Source organism: Bombina bombina, chromosome 7, assembly GCF_027579735.1.
Source record: "Bombina bombina isolate aBomBom1 chromosome 7, aBomBom1.pri, whole genome shotgun sequence".
NCBI lineage: Eukaryota > Metazoa > Chordata > Amphibia > Anura > Bombinatoridae > Bombina > Bombina bombina.
In genome coordinates, this window is record NC_069505.1 from 496334538 (window position 1) to 496348395 (window position 13858).

Sequence of the window (13858 nt, forward strand, 5' to 3'; positions counted from 1 at the left end):
TTAGGATATGAGCCTACCTAGGTTTAGTTTTCGACAAAGAATACAAAGAGAACAGAGCAAATTTGATGATAAAATTAAACTGGAAAGTTGTTTAAAATTGCATGCCCTATCTGAATTATGAAAGTTTAATTTTGACTTGACTGTCTTTTTAAGTTCCTTACCACAATGTTACTCTGCCTTTGTCCATATTACCTACTACCTCACCAACCTTTGTGTGTTTTGATCTCATCCACCAGACACACTGCTTCTTCCTGAATTCTCTCCTCAATGCTTCTCTTCCCCATGCCAAAATTCCTCAGTGTCATGAGAGAGAACCTACGCATGGTTTTCCAACGATCCCCATTGCTAAAAATGATGCCTGCAAATAATTTAGGAGCAACGTTATTATCAAGGTTACTGACATGATGTAACACTTTTATATCCTAAAAATACTTCTAGCTTACATACTGATCATTAGAAAAGATGTGTTTGTGACTTACAAAGAGAAAATAAAGTTTTACTGCTCTAATCACAAAAGGGTTTCATTGTTATAGCAGACACTCATGGAAAAGATCGTACTCACCATTTAACTCCTTTATGATGGGGGCAAATGTTAATGATCGGAACAAAGTTCCAATGTAAACAAAAAGGAAGTCACATGATCGCCAATGTGATCACGTGATTCCAACGCTAGGATTGGATCCTTGGGGGACTGCCTACGGTGCTAGGAATGTCCCTCAAGCAGATCTTAAACTTTGTCGAAGCAAGGAGTGCTGGACGCCATAAAAGGTAGGACGTTCCATATTGTCCAAACGGTGTTAAAGCCTAATGCCTTAAGGATGGCATGGAATGTCTTAACGGTGTTAATCTGTTAACAGAGTTTATGGGAATTTTTAGTAAAGTAAAAAATATACTCCTGATTTACTAAAATCTTGTATTGACTGTGAAAGTTAAAGCAGACCTGCCAACTGTACCCATTTGTACAAAACAATCCTGAATTTAGAGTTCTGCTAGCCAGCCATATGAGAGGATTTCCTGAGCCCAGGGGTGATCAACCTTAGCCCTCCAGAGGTTTTGGAAATAAATTTCCTATGATGCTTGTGATGAGAGTGGGAGGTAACGTCACCGGATAGGGGCGTGGCTTATAGCCGGTATTAGCTATGTCGCAGTTACTTAATAGATAATTTGTACAATCTGTATACTTCTATGTTGTGTCCTGCATCTCATGACATGGTGTCAGAAGTACTTGCCTGCGCTTCTGTTTCCTGAGTAATGACGATGTCGAAGTTTACCCCACCTGAGCCTTTTGATTTCTCTCAGCCTGCAGCTTGGCCCACATGGCATCAGTGGTTTCAGCGCTTCAGGATTGCTTCCAAGCTGGACAAGGAGAGTGGTGAAGTACAAGTTAATTCTCTTTTATACTCTATGGGGAATGATGTGGAACCAGTGTTCAATGCCTTTACTTTCCAAGGAGGGGAAGAATTTGACTTTGAATTAGTTATGAACAAACTCAGTGCTCACTTTGTGCCCAAAAGAAATGTGATTCATGAGAGGACTTGTTTTCACAAACGTGCTCAGCGTGTGGGAGAATCCATGGAGTCATTTGTGCGCAGCCTGTATGAACTAGCTAAATTCTGTGAGTTTGGTGTTGCTAAAAAAGAGCAAATCAGAGACAGAATAGTCATAGGAATTACAGATGCTGAGGTCTCACTGAAGCTACAGTTTGAGGCTGAATTAACATTAGATGGGGCTATTAGGATGGCCCGCCAGAGTGAACTGGTGAAAAAGCAAAGTGCTGATCTGTGGTCTGAGTGTATTATGGATGAAGTGCAGCAGTTCAAGAGAGCTGCAGGTGAAAGGCACAGTGTGAGCGGTAGACCAAGGGCAACAGATAGGCCAAGAAGTGGATGGGTGCAGCAGGCTCACTGCACGAGGTGTAACCATACCCATGATCAGAATGTTGTATGCCCCGCTAAAGATAAAAGATGTAGAAAGTGTAACCAAATGGGTCATTTTGAAATGGCGTGTAAAACTGAATACATTAAGGAGATGCAGGTAGATAGTGACCAGGAGGGTCAAGAAGTGTCCTTTGTAGGGTCTGTTGTTGAACGGTCTGGTCCAGATGGAGATTGGTGGGTTACCCTTACTGTAATGGAAACCAAGGTTGCCTTCAAGATTGACACGGGAGCAGACATTACTGTTATGTCCCTTGCAGCATTCATAAAACTGCCTCGACAGCCTTAGCTGGTGAAAGTTACAACGAAAGATCTTAGTCCTAGTGGCGGCATCGATTGTGCAGGGACATTTCTTGCCAGCTGTGAGTACAAGCAGAGGAAATTCACCATGTGGGTAATTAGAGGTCAATGTATTAACAACCTATTGAGCAGGAAAGCAGCCTGTGGTTTGGGCCTTGTCGCCAGAGTGAATGAGATTTCAGAAGACATGTTTGGTGAATTGGGCCTACTGAATTGCAACCCAGTCCGTATATCACTTAAAAGTGACGCAGTCCCATACAGCATTACCACTCCTCGTAGAATTCTGATCCCGCTCATGCCTCAAGTGGAGAAGGAACTTCTGCGTATGAAGAATATGGGAGTTATTAAACAGGTTGTTGAAGCAACTGACTGGTGTGCCCCCAGTGTGCCTGCGTAGATTTGAAAAGGCTGAATGAGGCGGTGAAGAGAGAGAGATGTGTGCTGCAGACGTTTGAAGACATAGTTCTGAAACTAGCTGGGGCGAAGTTCTTCTCTACACTGGATGCTTCCAGCGGCTTCTGGCAGATACCTCTAGATCCACAGTGCCGCAAACTGACTACCTTCATTACGCCAGTAGGTCAGTTTTGCTTCTGCAGACTCCCCTTCGGGATATCCTCTGCTCCGTAAATCTTTCAAAGAGAGATGAGTTCCCTCCTAAGGAACCACAAGGGCTCGGCAGTCATCATGGATGACATTCTAGTGTATGGGTCTACATTGGAAGAACATGATCAACGATTGAGCTGTGTGCTGCAGACCATTAGAGAGTCCGGGCTGAAATTAAATAAAGAGAAATGCCATTTTAGAAAATCTGAGTTATGTTACTTTAAGCATATCATTAATGGAGATGGCATCAAGACACTGATAAAATCCTTGCTATTGAACAGATGAAAAGTCCTTCTGATGTACAAGAGCCAAGACAAATATTGGGCCTTGTGAATTATGTGGGCAGTTTCCTTCCAGATTTATTCACAGTACTACACCCTATCACAGAGTTGTTGAAGAAGGATGTTGCCTGGGTCTGGGGTCCTTTACAGGAAGAAGCTTTTGTACAGGTCAATCCTTGCTGGGGTCTGCCCCAGTATTAGGGTTCTACGATCCTTCTAAAAAGACTGTGGTTAGTGCTGATGTGAGCAGTTATGGGCTAGGCCCTCCTGCAGCTGAACGAGAACAAACTACAGCCCATCGCCTACTGTTCCCGTACACTGACGACTGCTGAGTCGAAATACGCCCAAATTGAAAAAGAGTGACTGGCTGCAGTTTGGGCCTGTGAGCACTTCCAGCGTTACTTAGTGGGTTTAGAGAAATTTAGTCTGGAGGCTGACCATAAACCGCTAGTCCCTCTAATCAACTCATATGATATTGACAAAACATCCCTAAGATGCCAGAGACTTCTGATGAGGCTGCTCAGGTTCAACGTTCAGGCAGTGCATGTGCTGGGGAAACAACTGGTAGTGGCAGATACACTTTCCAGGCTCCTGCTGGCTGCTGCTGAAGAATCTTCAACGGAATCAGATGTAAAAGTTTATGTGGATTCAGTTCTGGCATCCAAATCCATTTTGTCAGGGAAGCTAGAGCAATTAAGAAAGGAGACACGTTTAGATACAGACCTTCAAGAAGTTATTAAGTACATAAAAGAAGGTTGGCCTGGATATCCTATATAAGTAGCCTGGATATCTTTAAGTTCTTACCAGTCAGAGAGGTCACAGCTCACGGAGCTGGGTGGGTTGGTGCTGTTCCAGGACCGCATTGTTATTCCTGTTAGCATGCGGCAGGAGATGTTAAGCAGGATTCATGATGGCCACTTGGGCATTACAAAGTGCAGAGAAAGGGCAGCTACGGCAGTATGGTGGCCTGGGATCAGTTCTGACATTACAAGCCACGTGTCAAAATGTGCCTTTTGCTGGGAACGCCGGACTACTCAGAGAAGGTAACCCTTGATTTCTACTCCGCTGCCTGCAGGCCCATGGCAGAAAATAGCTGCTGATTTGTGCGAACTGCACAGGAAAAAGTACCTAGTAGTGATTGACTACTATTCCAGGTATTTGGAAATTGCACCCTTGAATGAGATCACCAGTCAAGCCGTTATCACTCGTCTCAAGAGCTTGTTCGCCCGGTGGGGCATACCAATGGAGTTAGTGAGTTATAACGGAATGCAGTTTGCTTCCATGGAGTTCAGTTCTTTCAGCAGTGAATATGATTTTGTCCATTCTACGTCAGGTCCAATGGAATGACTGAAAGGGCTGTTCAAACAACAAAGTTAATTTTGAAGCAATCTGAGCCGTACCTAGCTCTCTTGGCCTATAGGGCAGCTCCCATTCAAGCCACGGGTTTTAGCCCGGCACAGCTGATGCTAGAACGTCAGATTCACACCACTTTACCCTCTGTGGGTGTCTTCCAGCCAACCAGCTCTGTTCCTCAGGACAAGGTCCTTAGGAGGGATGAAGAGGCTAAAAGGGGTTATCGATTCTTCTATGACAGAAAACACTCTGTGAGGCCCTTGCAGGAGCTATATGTGGGGCAAAGTGTCAGAATTAAACTGGATGATGAGAAGAAATGGAAGACGCCTGCTACAGTAATTAGACGCTCTCCAGAACCAAGGTTTTATGTAGTCCTTACTGATGGAGGAACAGTCACACGTTGAAATAAAAAACATCTTCAGCCAGTACCTGACAGTTTGGGACTGGATGCCTCAGAGCCACCGCTGGTGGGATCCCCTGTTTTAAGAGGGGTGCCTTCCCCTCATTAAGAGCACAGCGGGGATACTTCTTTGCTTCCAGTAGACTCTTAATAACCTTCTTCTGTATCAGAGTACAGTTCATGTAAAATGACGTCAAGTGGAAGGGTGGTGAAATTTCCAGCCGGATATCGGGATTAGCACTAGTTAGAGCAGTGACCGGAAGAACGAGCAGAATAATCCCATGGTCACTGTGGTCTAGGGTTGTCTACCCCGATGTTCAAGTCAGGATTGTATTTCTTGTTGTTCATATATATTCTCTTAAACTTGTTATTTGTTATACACTAAACAAAACTATTTTGTATGCTTCTTGTATACCTTGTTATTTGATGTACTCTTAAAAAAAATAATGTATGCTTTGTACTTTGAAAAAAGGGGAAGATGTGATGAGAGTGGGAGGGGACGTCACCGGATGGGGGTGTGGCATATAGCCGTTATTATCTATGTCGCAGTTACTAAGTTAGATGTGTTGTACAAGCTGTATACTTCTATGCTCTGCAATAAAATAGCATTGTACCTTCTATGTTGTGTCCTGCATCTCATGACAATGCTCAAGCACTTTAAGCTGGCTAAGCATCATGGGAAATAAAGTTCCAAAATCTCTGGAGGGCCAAGGTAGATCACCCCTGCCTTAGTCCATTGACCTCCCAGACAAACCCAGCAACACGCCAATCAAACCTGTGATCACACCCACCATCCAACCCATGACCCCACCTTTCCTGACATAGCTCCTCCCATTAAATGGTGATGGATCCCCCCTTAACCTCCTAAGTCTCAAATAGCCATCCACAAGTGTTAGAAGGCATGTTAAAGTTATTTCCAGAATATTCATTAAAATAATTTTTACACTAAATTTAAAAAACTACTTAATGAAATACTCAGCATAAATCTGTTTAATCTAGTGTGGCTGCATTTATACTTCTACATTCACAAAAAAGGGACCCATGTCGAAATATAAATGCAACCACACTAGATTAATATAATTCTATACAATAATTATTATTTTGCATCTTTCATTGAGAAGGTTTTTAAAAAATGTTGAATTTAGTGTAAATATGAATACAATTTAATAAATTGTGGTCTATGGCTACTAGTTGGAGCTACAATATTTGATGTAAAATGTACAGGTATAAACTATATATGTAATTATTGTTACATTATTGTAGGCTTTACTAAGAACTCATTGATCGATTGAAATATTGCACATTTCAGTGTTGGACCCCTGTTACATTAAAATAATTAGAAAGTTTTAATTAGAAAGTTTAATTGGACTGTTATTATTGTATGCAGTGGGGAAGTGCCTGGCAAGCACAGCTCGTGCCAAACAAGGAATAAGCCTGAGATACTACGTTCGGAGTTTTATAATATGACTATAGACACCCAATAGTGCATTGGTGTTCACTCAACAAAAGATACAAAGAGAATGAAGCAAAATTGATAATAGAAGTCAATTGGAAAGTTGTTTAAAAATGTATGTTCTATTAGATTCATGAAATAAAACTGATGGTTTAAACTTTCACACCTATATATTCCTACAGTTTGTGTACTAGAATAATTTTACACAATACTTTTTAGTCAGAGTTCAGGAGTGAGCTTTTATTGGCAAACTACTGATAGACTGGTTACACATTTGCCTAGTTTGCATCTATTTTAAAAAACAAACAATAACAGTAAAATTTATTTTTAATTAATCATGTCTTTATTGCTTTATACATTCTATTTTGATATATATACTATAGATTGTATAGTCATTTTATAGAAATCAGAACTTAGAATCTGAATCTAAAAATGTACCAATCACTGTCTAGATACCTCTCTAATCACAGAACTTATTATATATGACAATTTCTGGAGTCTCTACTTATTTAATGCATAAGCATCTTCTCTTTTTTTTTTAAAACTAAGGAATACGCCTGGGTGGCATTTTCTTCAAACAGTGAAACTTACCTGCTACACAGTGATTGTTGGATCTATCCAAAAGCTCATTTAGGAGATAGAATAAACAAGTGCTGACATCTAAACTGCTAAACTATATCTTTAAATGCAATTCAAATATTTATTTTGTATGCAAATATTTTCCAATGTAATGCTTTTAATACAAAATAATTCATTATGTGTAGAAAAACAATTTTCTTTTTTCACTATCTTTATTTTTTTTTCCTGTCATTAATCTCTAATAAAAGTTGATATTCTAATTCTGAGAGCTGAAAATGCAGACTTCTCAAGGTTAAAGGGATAGTCAACACCAGAATCTTTGTTGTTTATAAAGATAGATAATCCCTTTATTACCCATACCCCAGTTTTGCATAACCAACACAGTTATATACTGTAAATACACTTTTTACCTCTGTGATTACCTTGTATCTAGGCCTCTGCAAACTGCCCCCTTATTTCAGTTCTTTTGAGAGACTTGCTTTTTACCCAATCAGTGCTCACTCCAGGGTAACTTCACGTGGATGAGCTCAATGTTATCTATATGAAACACATGAACTAATTCCCTCTAGTGGTAAAAATGCATTCAGATTAGAGGCAGTCTTCAAGGTCAAATAAATCAGCATATGAACCTCTTAGGCCCATATTTATCAAGCTCCGTACAGAGTTTGAAGGGCCATGTTTCTGGCGAGTCTTCAGACTCGCCAGAAACACCAGTTATGAAGCAGCGGTCTAAAACCGCTGCTCCATAACCTGTCCGCCTGCTCTGAGCAGGCGGACAGGAATCGCTGGAAATCAACCCGATCGAGTACGATCGGATTGATTGACACCTCCCTGCTGGCGGCCGATTGGCCGCGTATCAGCAGGGGGCGGTGTTGCACCAGCAGCTCTTGTGAGCTGCTGGTGCAATGTTAAATGCGGAGAGCGTATTGCTCTCCGCATTTAGCGAGGTCTTGCGGACCTGATCCACACTGTCGGATCAGGTCCGCAAGACCTTTGATAAATAGGGGCCTTAGACTTAGATTTCAACTAAGAATACCAAGAGAACAAAGCAAAATTGGTGATAAAAGTAAATTGGAAAGTTGTTTAAAATTACATTCCCTATTTAAATCATGAAAGTTTTTTTTGGACTTGACTGTCCCTTTAAACCTGCTACATAGCTGTCCTTAATTGGCCTCAACAGGGAAAGATTACATAAGGAACTGCAGAACAATGCGAGTATTTGCTAACATAATGGGCATGCTAAGTTACAAGCTGTGATTTCCTCTGCCAAATAAGTGGTGAGGCAAGTTTTGATATTGTAAATCATTTGCAGTAATTAAGATGTTTAGCAATTTAAAAATAATTACGCTTGGCTTATATGTTATTCTATCTTAAGAAAACTAAAATGGACTAGTGACCACTTAATGGCTGATATAATATACATAGTATGTTGTTACTAAACACCTAGTAACTAGCTATAGAATTATGCATCATCCAAGTCTAAACATGTCTGAAAGAAATTAACATCTTGTTTGCTGCACTTGTTTTTTAATAGCCAAACTCAAACCACCACACGCCTTATCTGGGCTTGAGCCTGCAGACTCTTATAGTAGTATAAGGTGAATTATTTTGCAGTTGTTATATGCAAAAAAAACAACGAGAGAGCCATATGTAGCAAGTTTAGCCTTGACAAATCTGCAGTGTGCATTTCATATCTAAGAATTAGAAAATGCACAATTTTTAAAGCTAAATTACACGACAAGGGGAAGCAAAATAAATAATGAAAATATATTGCACAGTTATTTTATTAAACATAACTAAACATTTCAATTCAACTCTCAAGGTGCTTACTGTCCCTTTAAAAAATGTAATAGTTGTTGTTTTTAAAAGGGCGTGAGCTGTTAATTCATTAATTGGATAATTAATTTTATATTGGCAATCTTTAATGATCTCTGCTATTTAAGGTGCTGAAAGGTCTACAACAGGCGTGATCGATTGCACTTTCTTACCATAATCTTTAAAGAATAGGTCAACAATTTGTGTGCTTCCGCGATCACTAAACGAGTCACTTCGGTCTACCAGAGCCTCTTTCACTGCATCATAACCAACCAGTACCATGACACGTTCCGCAATCAAATCAAGAGTAAAAACGGGTCCATAGGTCTCACTCAGCTGTGTAGAAACAGACGGTGCAACAGAGTTCAGAACTTTGGACGTTGTAATACATTTAACTGTTTCAGTGATAGAGAATCGTTTAACTTTTTTTTTATACTTTTTATTTCATTTGATCTATTTACAAATGTTTCCTGCTGAAGTTGTTCTTATGTTAATACCAGAAAACTCTTTTTAAAGAATTTTGTTTCCTAGGTTTATTTTGGTTACATATTATTGATTATTAAAGATGTCATAATATAATTATTTTAAACTATAATGTTCATATTCTCTTAAAGTTTTTCATTTGAGTAAGCATTGGGGGCTAAATGCTTGCAAAGGATAAATGTCTCACAGATTTGTTAATACATAATTAATCTTAGAAATATTTATTTATACTTAACAAATGACAAAAGTTTTCTAAAAAAAATCATTCATATCTTTCTATCATGAAATTTGACATCTAAATGCCAAATATAACATCTGAATATTCTCATATTAAGATTTAAATATCAATCTTCATAGAACAAGATTTATCATTAAATATGCAGACAAAGGTGCACTTTTCTGCCTTTATTGGGTGGCAGACATTGCTGTCTCTTGATCTTGTAAAACCTATCAATCTCCCAGGCGTTAAAGGGACAGTCAACACCAGAATTGTTGTTGTTTAAAAAGGAAGATAATCCCTTTATTACCCATTCCCCAGTTTTGCATAACCAACACTGTTATAGAAGTAAACTTTTTACTGCTGTGATTACCTTGTATCTAAGCCTCTGCAAACTGCCCCCTTATTTCAGTTCTTTTGACAGATTTGCATTTTAGCCAATCAGTGCTCACTCCAGGGTAACTTCACGTGCATGAGCTCAATGTTATCTATATGAAACACATGAACTAATGCCCTCTAGTGGTCAAAAAGCATTCAGATTATAGGCAGTCTGTAAAGTCTAACAAATTGGCATATGAACCTCCTAGAATTAGCTTTCAACTAAGAATACCAAGAGAACAAAGCAAAATTGGTGATACAAGTAAATACGAAAGTTGTTTAAAATTACATTCCCTATTTAAATCATGAGAGGTTTTTTTTGGACTTGACTGTCCCTTTAAGAATTAGTGTTCGTACCACTGTTGCTTTTGAATTTACTCCAAGCAAGCTCTGCTCAAAAATAGGTGCCTATAGACATCAATCAATGTGTAGGAATGTGAAGGTAATATCTAAATGTTACATTTGATAATTACATTTTAACATCTGATATTAGAATGCTAACATTGGTTCTATAAAAAAAAAAGATTATCATTTATTTGTATAGCGCCACAATATTCCGTAGAGCTGGGTACAAAGATAGGGTATACAAGGACAAGGACTTGTGATAAAATACAACACATAACAAACTAAACAAATCTAGTATAGGAGGAAGAGGGTCCTGCTCCGGAGAGCTCACAGTCTACAGGTAGAGGGTGCAGAGACATAAGGTTTAACCATAATTAAAAACAAACTAACATAAAGCCACACATCCCTATTGAATACTATTAGTTTAAGTAAAAATTAAATTACAAAAAAATGTATTATATTATACAAGTCTAGATTTGAGGCTTTGGTTTTCTAAACTAATCCTGATTGTGTTTTAGTACAAAAAAGGCAGTTAACGGTGAATCTGCTGCTAATATACAATTGCTCCATTAAATTTCATTGTCTTTATCAATAACTTCCACTAATGATCTATACAACTTCAGATATTAAAAGTTAGTTTATTAAAAAAAATTGAAGAAATAAAATATATTTAGTTGTGGCTCAAGGAAAAGTTTTCCCAGCAGAAAAAAATGAACCTGCAAAATCTGGACCTCAAACTCACACTTACCTTCAACAAAGACTTTGGAAGCTCTTTAGGACTAATGTTCAAAAGGTTCCCTAATAAAGGTAAAGGGGTCGGCCCAGGGGGCAAATTTTCTTTCCTGAACTTGTTCCACCATGATATCAGATACAGCAGGAAGGTAATACAGGTTGCAAGCAGAATTGTTCCTGCAACACTCAGAGCCATAATGGTATTAACACGTTTGGAGAACAGTTCTTCCCCTCTCTCTCTCTCTCTCTCTCTCTCTCTCTCTCTCAATCTCTCTCTCTCTCTCTCTCTCTCTTCTTTTCTCTCTCTCTCTCTTCTATTCTCTCTTTCTCAGTCCTTTTTTCTCTGTCTTTTTATACCCAGTCCTTTTCGGACTATGCCCTTGTTTATTTGTTTTCTCTGGTGACCCAGCTTAAAATCACAGCTGACACAAGGTGTGTCTGAGAATTACACAGGGTTGCATAACCGGTTTGCTAGTATCACATAACATTGTAATATAGATATATTTAAATATATATATATTTATATATATGTCTAAGAAGAGAGAACAAATTATCAGCGCTAAGTGTGCCCCCCTCAGACTAAGGCTCTAATTTCTTAGAAAAATTAATAAACCGGCTGCCTAGTACCTGAAATAATAACAAAATGATAGGTCCCCACCAGTGTTCCCTCTAAGACCAGTTTTGTGTGGGGCCCAGTAGTGAAACAGTTAATAATATAACCATACCTTGCAGTCTGCATTGTGCAGTATTTGCTAATTGCAGGGTGTGGTTATCTAATTAACTGTTTCACTGCTGGTCTGCACACAAATCTGACCTTTGAGGGAAGACAGGTCCCCACCTAGCACTGTCTTATTTCCTATTTGTGTAAAAAATGGTTGAAAAGTGTGGTACCAGGGCGCACTGCTTATTTGAACAAATACAGATGTGTATCCAAAAAATATTGACAGAGATAGTAAATACTTGTCACCACCTGTTAGTATATCTACAATACAGATGAGAAATAAAAATAAAAAATGAACAAAAAATGAATCAACAGATCAGTTCCAATGTATTGCTTGATGTATGTTTGTTCTTAGGACAATCCAAAAATGTAGATAAGTGCCTACTTACTAAAAGATACCTCAATCCTATGAGATAAGTAAATGCGTCCCTTTATGGTACAGATGTCTCTTCAGTAGTTTAGGATCTTGCTTCCATGTCTCCTTGGTATAGTAGAAGTGTTGGATTTCTTTTCTGAATCAGGTTGATACTCTCCTCACAGTGTCACGATATACCATGGATGTACATAGAGAGAGGGAATACAAATACGGAACAGTAGTGCAACACCGTATGATGATTGTAGTTTATGGTATACTTAAAGGTAGAATGCTTACATTTATAACCCTCAATCTATTATGAGGTATCACTTAAGTTGTATAATAAAGATATCTAGGACATCAATAATGGCTCTTGTTATTGTGGAATCCAAAAGAAATAGAGATGAGTGCCTACTTACTAGTTACCTCAATCCTATGAGGTAAGTAAATGCGTCCTTTGTGTAAATAAAACGTCCTGCAGCAATCCGAATATTCGCTTCTGTGTCTCCTTAATATGGTAGGGGTGTTATCTTTTCTTTCAGCAAACTAGTTAAAAACAGTCTCTTTCAATTCAACTCCTAACGCGTTTCAAAGGTATCATACAACAAAAATCCTCTGATGAAGAAGGTAACCTATTGTCTAGATACCTTTGAAACGCGTTAGGAGTTGAATTGAAAGAGACTGTTTTTAACTAGTTTGCTGAAATCGCTCTGGTGTTATCCTGTATATGTGACTATTGTTTGCTGAATATATGAACAGTATTGGAAGAACAGCATTGTGATGTTTTAAACGAATTGTACATGCACAACTGATACCTCATAGTGGATTGAGGGTACCAAATGTGAGCATTTTTAAACTGTGTAAAATAAAGTAAGCTTTTTATTTACATACAGTATTGCACTATCTGTCTACATTTGTATCCCTTTATTATATGTCCACGAATCATCGTTTTACTGAGAGGAGGGCTTGTAAAGGAGTCTGCAAAGAAAAGATAACACCCCTACCATATTAAGGAGACACAGAAGCGAGTATTCGGATTGCTGCAGGACGTTTTATTTACACAAAGGACGCATTTACTTACCTCATAGGATTGAGGTAACTTCTAGTAAGTAGGCACTCATCTCTATTTCTTTTGGATTCCACAATAACAAGAGCCATTATTGATGTCCTAGATATCTTTATTATACAACTTAAGTGATACCTCATAATAGATTGAGGTTTATAAATGTAAGCATTCTACCTATAAGTATACCATAAACTACAATCATCATACGGTGTTGCACTACTGTTCCGTATTTGTATTCCCTCTCTCTATGTACATCCATGGTATATCGTGACACTGTGAGGAGAGTATCAACTTGATTCAGAAAAGAAATCCAACACTTCTACCATACCAAGGAGACATGGAAGCAAGATCCTAAACTACTGAAGAGACATCTGTACCATAAAGGGACGCATTTACTTACCTCATAGGATTGAGGTATCTTTTATTAAGTAGGCACTTATCTACATTTTTGGATTGTCCTAAGAACAAACATACATCAAGCAATACATTGACACTGATCTGTTGATTCATTTTTTGTTCATTGGTTATTTTTATTTCTCATCTGTATTGTAGATATACTAACAGGTGGTGACAAGTATTTACTATCTCTGTCAATATTTTTTGGATACACATCTGTATTTGTTCAAATAAGCAGTGCGCCCTGGTACCACACTTTTCAACCATATTTATATATATGTATATATATATTAATAATAGTACGTAAAATTATCTCATATAGACCATCTCTTACTAAAATTAAAAATCAAAAAGGTCCATGATGTCCAATATTTTATATAGTTGGATAGATGTATAAGACTTATCCATGACATTAAATGATAAAACTGTAGATCAATACTTGACCTG

The 13858-nt window shown here is 38.3% G+C and overlaps 1 protein-coding gene across 1 annotated transcript in view; it reads right to left on the bottom strand.

The window, feature by feature from the left end:
* LOC128666849 (cytochrome P450 2A6) overlaps positions 1 to 11265 on the bottom strand; it is a 33354-nt gene extending 22089 nt beyond the window's left edge. Inside the window, exons 1-3 of the mRNA XM_053721651.1 lie at positions 10890 to 11265; positions 8892 to 9054; positions 209 to 358 (exon numbers count right to left, since the gene is read on the bottom strand). Of these exons, the coding sequence (XP_053577626.1) occupies positions 209 to 358; positions 8892 to 9054; positions 10890 to 11069 (493 nt within the window). The 5' untranslated portion in view covers positions 11070 to 11265. The remainder of the gene's footprint in view (positions 1 to 208; positions 359 to 8891; positions 9055 to 10889) is intronic.
* Positions 11266 to 13858: the final 2593 nt, after the last annotated feature.